At 38.5% G+C, this 7,810-nt stretch overlaps 2 protein-coding genes across 6 annotated transcripts; both read right to left on the reverse strand.

The window, feature by feature from the left end:
* Positions 1-235: 235 nt before the first annotated feature.
* Positions 236-2,559, reverse strand: LOC124460778. 3 transcript variants are annotated; one of them, XR_006954781.1, is made up of 4 exons: positions 1,754-2,559; positions 1,387-1,639; positions 715-946; positions 236-633 (listed from the first exon to the last, which is right to left on the reverse strand). XR_006954781.1 is itself a non-coding variant. In XM_047012369.1 (2 exons), the coding sequence occupies exons 1-2, from the start codon at positions 2,142-2,144 to the stop codon at positions 1,434-1,436; spliced, it is 576 nt and encodes a 191-aa protein (XP_046868325.1). In that variant the 5' UTR covers positions 2,145-2,559; the 3' UTR covers positions 1,000-1,433. The 3 variants fall into 3 exon arrangements, 1 of the variants encoding a protein (XP_046868325.1); XR_006954780.1 differs by having other exon boundaries at positions 236-946; XM_047012369.1 differs by lacking the exons at positions 236-633; positions 715-946 and having other exon boundaries at positions 1,000-1,639; positions 1,775-2,559.
* A 1,379-nt stretch (positions 2,560-3,938) lies between these two features.
* LOC124460777 lies at positions 3,939-6,195 on the reverse strand. 3 transcript variants are annotated; one of them, XR_006954779.1, is made up of 4 exons: positions 5,454-6,195; positions 5,087-5,339; positions 4,416-4,647; positions 3,939-4,334 (listed from the first exon to the last, which is right to left on the reverse strand). XR_006954779.1 is itself a non-coding variant. In XM_047012368.1 (2 exons), the coding sequence occupies exons 1-2, from the start codon at positions 5,842-5,844 to the stop codon at positions 5,134-5,136; spliced, it is 576 nt and encodes a 191-aa protein (XP_046868324.1). In that variant the 5' UTR covers positions 5,845-6,195; the 3' UTR covers positions 5,006-5,133. The 3 variants fall into 3 exon arrangements, 1 of the variants encoding a protein (XP_046868324.1); XR_006954778.1 differs by having other exon boundaries at positions 3,939-4,647; XM_047012368.1 differs by lacking the exons at positions 3,939-4,334; positions 4,416-4,647 and having other exon boundaries at positions 5,006-5,339; positions 5,475-6,195.
* Positions 6,196-7,810: the final 1,615 nt, after the last annotated feature.

The following is a 7,810-nucleotide window of genomic DNA, read 5'->3' on the forward strand; positions in this document are numbered from 1 at the left end:
TTGGGATTATTACGTCATCTAAATATGCGAGTACCTCACCTGGTTCCATACGTTTTATGATTTGGTTCATTACCGACTGAAAGACTGCCGGAGCGTTAATGAGTCCAAAAGGCATTCTGTTGTATTCGTAATGCCCGTCAGCTGTAACAAACGCCGTGTACTGTTTGGACGATTCACTTATCTCGATTTGATGGTATCCCATACGTAGATCAAGTTGCGTAAAATATACGTTTCCAGCTAGTTGAGCGAATTGCTCTTCCATGTTTGGCATAGGAAATGGAATTTTGACCGTAATACTGTTAATACTTGGCGACGATAGTCGACGCAAAGACGATGTTCTCCATTCTTTTTATCTACGATGACGATTCCCGAGGCGTACGTCGAATCCGAAGGACGAATGTCGAATGACGTTTTACAATAATTCAGATATGAAATTCGTAACAATAGGTCTGAGCGCAAACGGTGTTCGGTATGGTTTCGTATAACATGGGACGTTTGATGTTAAAACGATTTTCATTTTCGATATTGAACGTTTACCTAATTCGTTGGTCTTGTGCAAGAAACAAGCAGCATTATCTGTTAAGACTTTTTCCAATTTTTCGTTTTCCGTATCCGCTCGATTTTGAGTCGTTTCTATTTGGCGTATGTTTTCGATAAAACATTTGTTTCCGTGAATAATTAGTTTATTGCCATCTCGACAAAGAATATCCTTACCCAATAAAACTTTTTCAGATATTAAGTCATTTTCCACTACAAGAATTTCAACCTATCTTGTCAACAACGACTTTCGCATTTAGTTTTTGGTTACAGAAAAATGTTTCTCCTCCAAATCCATTCAGGGTTATTGCACATCGTTACAAAACGCCTACGTTTTCTGCAAATGATTTTCGAATCAGAGTAAGTGTACTACCTGGAACGACGAATGCGTTTGTTTCGTTTCCGTTAACTGAAATAAATTTACAGATATCTGAGTTGATGTCTGAGTCAATTTTATTTACTTTCGAAACGTTTTTAAATTTTTCAGGGCAGTTGGTAGAGTCGTGATTGGTACGATTACAATGAGTACATCGAGGTTTACGCTGTGGAACAGGATCTGAGGAATAATGTCCCATCTTTTGACAATTAAAGCATTTGATTGACGGCTCTATCTTTTCTTTGGGTGTCCGTTTTATTACAGATTGACTTGACTTCTGCGTATTACCGTTGCACTCACGTTTATTTTGAAAACTATGTGGATTATATTTGATTTCGTTATGAGCCGAATAGGCATGTATACCTGGTAAAAGTTCGTTACATAGGTATAATGGTTAAATACCTTTCTCTTAAGATCGTAATCGTTGATTCCGTTTATAATATGTGTAACAATTGCTGAATCAGATAACTCACCCTTTTTACCAATAGCTTCCTTTGTTTCCCGATGGTTTTCAAAATTTTTAAATGAACATCAGCTGCGTTGCTGATACATGCGAAGTCGTTGCATCCACCCAGTAACGAGCTGCACCGTGCATCTTTTGGTGAACAGTAAAAATTATCTTTCTGTCGTCCCATTTATAAGCGTTTTTCAGAGTTTCCACACGTTTAACAAACTGATGCGAATCCAATGATTTTACGGACGATGGATTAAATTCAGGAACAAGAGCTATAATTTCGTTCATGTTTTCGAAAGAATGATTTAAATTATTATATTTTTCTTCGCAGTTGAATTCGTATTGTTGTTGGGTTGCGAAATTCTGAGAATTTTCCATATACTGACCTACATTTGTGTTTTACCTACTTTTGCTTAGGTAATTCCGTGACGTTGTAACATAATTATCTTGCTGTGATGTAACGACGTTATTGTACTGCTGGGTCGTAGCAATGTTACCACTTTGATGAGTCGGAGCGAAGGGTACGTGTTGGTGAGGCGTAACCATATAGCCGTGTTGCGATGTAACAATGTAATTGGGTTGCCGAGACATAGCAAAGTAAGCGTGCTGCTGAGAGCTGCATAGCCGAGTTGTTGCGAAGTATCGACATGATCTGCTGAGACGTGGCAGTGTTACCGAGTTGCTGAAACGTAGCAACATTACTGAACTGCTGAGTCGTAGCAGTGTTACCGAGTTGCTGAATCGTAGCCACACTATCGTACTGCTGATACGTAGCATTGTTATTGTTTGGCAAATACGTTACGTTTGTTCGTTCATTTGTCAAATGCACGTTTCTTTCTCCAGAAACTTCTTGTACGTTTACGTCACTAAGCTTAATTGGTGACGAAATCATTGCAGGTTGGAATGAACGCTCCTGCAATACTCTAATCGTTTTTTCTAATTCGTTTATCTTTTTAGCCATTGATTGATTTTCCGCACTGGCGTATTCGTCGTCACTACAGATCGCGGTTAGTTTTCTCTGTAATTGTTCTCGATTTCCTGATGTTGACAATCCAGCTTGTCTACATTTTTGCTGCAAAGCTTTCTTTCACACTTGTATGTTCGTTGATTTTTCGTTTTGCTTATTCGTCTTTCGTTCTCGTTTCCACGAGTTCGTTTATGCGCAGAACACACACTATTACACTTTGCGAGTTTCTCATGCCACGCTATTATACCGCGGAAAATTGCGCGTTACCTTTGTCTTCACACACTTCTACTTATGAGAAATATCAGTTCCTTTTTGCACACTATCCAAATTCTAAATTGGACACCATCCCACGTCTGAAAATTGTCACACCTAAAACCCACTTCTGAGAATGTCGGTTGCAAATCACATTACCCAGTAGAAGATTGTAGATGGAGAAGCTGTCAGGAAGGCTTCGGCGGGGAGTGCGACTTATAGGAACAATAGAAATGCCAGACTCGTACGTTTAGGTAGATAATTAATATAAGTTTATTAACTAATTGAGACATAACAATAAAATGACGTTTGCAAAGCGATGCCGTTGGATTCGTTCGTGGTGGCCGTTCGTTACCACCGACGTTTTCGTCAACGTTTTGTTACCAACTCTTTGATACTTATCGATAACACCAGGGGTAGAGCATAACGTCGCTTGCCCAGGGCTGAATCAGTATGTTAATGAACTGTCTGGTGACAAAACTTTCTAGCGATATTTATCTTGGTGTGTCCTCTTCGGATGGCCAGCTCTCGGGGATGTTTATTAACGATTTTCTTGGACTTTTCCAGTTGATCGACCTTAGCTGCGGCCTTAAGCCATTCTTTTTTATTTCTTATTTTTGTACTTCTTTACCAACTGACTTCAGGCTTTTGAACGCCATTTTTTTCACGTTATCGGCCACACGACGTTTTTTCTTGATACTCCTTAGTTTGGAAGTCGGACTTCTAGTGAGTGGGCGTACCTCACGGGAAACGTGGCCAAAAGGAGCCACCCCCATTACTTTCGTATTAGGAGAAATTACCTCCTTCTTCGCTTCGATCTAAGGTTTAACTTTGTCCACTTTAAAACCGTGGAATTTTGGACGAGCATTAAATTTAGCACATTTTGGTGCATCCTTCCACTTTGGCTTCGGCTTCATAATTTGGTCGCGCCAATCTGTCGCCATTTTAGGAACCTTCAGTTTTGAGCAAATTTTTTAAACTTGCCGTTTCCGGGTTTATTAAAGTTAGGCCAGTCATGATTGCATTTTTATTTGAAATTTGTTTTTACTTGAAATTTGTTTTAATTATTAGAACTCTAGAATTTGAAATATGGAAGTAGGAAATGAGGCAGGCAACTAGGCAAATGGACATGGCCTACTTTTCACTTTTTATTTTTCACTTTCCCGCCTACTGCCTTTGTCGATCAGTGTCTGATCAGGATTTCATAATAATCTTTCTATTAACATATTTTAGTTGTGATTCCATTAAATATTATATTTAAGTTTAATATATTATGTCTTAATTTTATTTCTATGAATGGTTAACACTAAAATACTGATTATAGTCTATAATCTAGTTGTATCTAGTTCCAGCTAGTTGAGCGAATTGCTCTTCCATGTTTGGCATAGGAAATGGAATTTTGACCGTAATACTGTTAATACATGGCGACGATAGTCGACGCAAAGACGATGTTCTCCATTCTTTTTATCTACGATGACGATTCCCGAGGCGTACGTCGAATCCGAAGGACGAATGTCGAATGACGTTTTACAATAATTCAGACATGAAATTCGTAACAATAGGTCTGAGCGCAAACGGTGTTCGGTATGGTTTCGTATAACACGGGACGTTTGATGTTAAAACGATTTTCATTTTCGATATTGAGCGTTTACCTAATTCGTTGGTCTTGTGCAAGAAACAAGCAGCATTATCTGTTAAGACTTTTTCCAATTTTTCGTTTTCCGTATCCGCTCGATTTTGAGTCGTTTCTATTTGGCGTATGTTTTCGATAAAACATTTGTTTCCGTGAATAATTAGTTTATTGCCATCTCGACAAAGAATATCCTTACCCAATAAAACTTTTTCAGATATTAAGTCATTTTCCACTACAAGAATTTCAACCTATCTTGTCAACAACGACTTTCGCATTTAGTTTTTGGTTACAGAAAAATGTTTCTCCTCCAAATCCATTCAGGGTTATTGCACATCGTTACAAAACGCCTACGTTTTCTGCAAATGATTTTCGAATCAGAGTAAGTGTACTACCTGGAACGACGAATGCGTTTGTTTCGTTTCCGTTAACTGAAATAAATTTACAGATATCTGAGTTGATGTTTGAGTCAATTTTATTTACTTTCGAAACGTTTTTAAATATTTCAGGGCAGTTGGTAGAGTGTTGATTGGTACGATTACAATGAGTACATCGAGGTTTACGCTGTGGAACAGGATCTGAGGAATAATGTCCCATCTTTTGACAATTAAAGCATTTGATTGACGGCTCTATCTTTTCTTTGGGTGTCCGTTTTATTACAGATTGACTTGACTTCTGCGTATTACCGTTGCACTCACGTTTATTTTGAAAACTATGTGGATTATATTTGATTTCGTTATGAGCCGAATAGGCATGTATACCTGGTAAAGTTCGTTACAGAGGTATAATGGTTAAATACCTTTCTCTTAAGATCGTAATCGTTGATTCCGTTTATAATATGTGTAACAATTGCTGAATCAGATAACTCACCCTTTTTACCAATAGCTTCCTTTGTTTCCCGATGGTTTTCAGAATTTTTAAATGAACATCAGCTGCGTTGCTGATACATGCGAAGTCGTTGCATCCACCCAGTAACGAGCTGCACCTTGCATCTTTTGGTGAACTGTAAAAATTATCTTTCTGTCGTCCCATTTATATGCGTTTTTCAGAGTTTCCACACGTTTAACAAACTGATGCGAATCCAATGATTTTATGGACGATGGATTAAATTCAGGAACAAGAGCTATAATTTCGTTCATGTTTTCAAAAGAATGATTAAAATTATTATATTTTTCTTCGCAGTTGAATTCGTGTTGTCGTTGGGTTGCGAAATTCTGAGAATTTTCCATATACTGACCTACATTTGTGTTTTACCTACTTTTGCTTAGGTAATTCCGTGACGTTGTAACATAATTATCTTGCTGTGATGTAACGACGTTATTGTACTGCTGGGTCGTAGCAATGTTACCACTTTGATGAGTCGGAGCGAAGGGTACGTGTTGGTGAGGCGTAACCATATAGCCGTGTTGCGATGTAACAATGTAATTGGGTTGCCGAGACATAGCAAAGTAAGCGTGCTGCTGAGAGCTGCATAGCCGAGTTGTTGCGAAGTATCGACATGATCTGCTGAGACGTGGCAGTGTTACCGAGTTGCTGAAACGTAGCAACATTACTGAACTGCTGAGTCGTAGCAGTGTTACCGAGTTGCTGAATCGTAGCCACACTATCGTACTGCTGATACGTAGCATTGTTATTGTTTGGCAAATACGTTACGTTTGTTCGTTCATTTGTCAAATGCACGTTTCTTTCTCCAGAAACTTCTTGTACGTTTACGTCACTAAGCTTAATTGGTGACGAAATCATTGCAGGTTGGAATGAACGCTCCTGCAATACTCTAATCGTTTTTTCTAATTCGTTTATCTTTTTAGCCATTGATTGATTTTCCGCACTGGCGTATTCGTCGTCACTACAGATCGCGGTTAGTTTTCTCTGTAATTGTTCTCGATTTCCTGATGTTGACAATCCAGCTTGTCTACATTTTTGCTGCAAAGCTTTCTTTCACACTTGTATGTTCGTTGATTTTTCGTTTTGCTTATTCGTCTTTCGTTCCTTGTTTCCACTAGTTCGTTTATGCGCAGAACACACACTATTACACTTTGCGAGTTTCTCATGCCACGCTATTATACCGCGGAAAATTGCGCGTTACCTTTGTCTTCACACACTTCTACTTATGAGAAATATCAGTTCCTTTTTGCACACTATCCAAATTCTAAATTGGACACCATCCCACGTCTGAAAATTGTCACACCTAAAACCCACTTCTGAGAATGTCGGTTGCAAATCACATTACCCAGTAGAAGATTGTAGATGGAGAAGCTGTCAGGAAGGCTTCGGCGGGGAGTGCGACTTATAGGAACAATAGAAATGCCAGACTCGTACGTTTAGGTAGATAATTAATATAAGTTTATTAACTAATTGAGACATAACAATAAAATGACGTTTGCAAAGCGATGCCGTTGGATTCGTTCATGGTGGCCGTTCGTTACCACCGATCGTAGGAGCTTCTTCGTTCGCACCCTTTCTCGTCAACGTTTTGTTACCAACTCTTTGATACTTATCGATAACACCAGGGGTAGAGCATAACGTCGCTTGCCCAGGGCTGAATCAGTATGTTAATGAACTGTCTGGTGACAAAACTTTCTAGCGATATTTATCTTGGTGTGTCCTCTTCGGATGGCCAGCTCTCGGGGATGTTTATTAACGATTTTCTTGGACTTTTCCAGTTGATCGACCTTAGCTGCGGCCTTAAGCCATTCTTTTTTATTTCTTATTTTTTGTACTTCTTTACCAACTGACGTCAGGCTTTTGAACGCCATTTTTTTCACGTTTTCGGCCACACGACGTTTTTTCTTGATACGTCTTAGTTTGGAAGTCGGACTTCTAGTGAGTGGGCGTACCTCACGGGAAACGTGGCCAAAAGGAGCCACCCCCATTACTTTCGTATTAGGAAAAATTACCTCCTTCTTCGCTTCGATCTTAGGTTTAACTTTGTCCACTTTAAAACCGTGGAATTTTGGACGAGCATTAAATTTAGCACATTTTGGTGCATCCTTCCACTTTGGCTTCGGCTTCATAATTTGGTTGCGCCAATCTGTCGCCATTTTAGGAACCTTCAGTTTTTGAGAACATTTTTTAAACTTGCCGTTTCCGGGTTTATTAAAGTTAGGCCAGTCAGGATTGGGCATTTTTATTTGAAATTTGTTTTTACTTGAAATTTGTTTTAATTATTAGAACTCTAGAATGTGAAATATGGAAGTAGGAAATGAGGCAGGCAACTAGGCAAATGGACATGGCCTACTTTTCACTTTTTATTTTTCACTTTCCCGCCTACTGCCTTTGTCGATCAGTGTCTGATCAGGATTTCATAATAATCTTTCTATTAACATATTTTAGTTGTGATTCCATTAAATATTATATTTAAGTTTAATATATTATGTCTTAATTTTATTTCTATGAATGGTTAACAGTAAAATACTGATTATAGTCTATAATCTAGTTGTATTTCCAGTGGAATATTGAGGGAATGGCTTTTATGTGGCTCCAAAATACCCGCAAGACTAGATTTATCCGATTGATGGGGATAAAGCACGTTCTTTAAAAAATCGAATTAAATTCCATTTATTCCATTGTTACCATAACAACTTAAAAAAGCTT

This window comes from Drosophila willistoni, unplaced genomic scaffold (genome assembly GCF_018902025.1).
Source record: "Drosophila willistoni isolate 14030-0811.24 unplaced genomic scaffold, UCI_dwil_1.1 Seg100.1, whole genome shotgun sequence".
NCBI classification, from domain to species: Eukaryota; Metazoa; Arthropoda; class Insecta; order Diptera; family Drosophilidae; genus Drosophila; species Drosophila willistoni.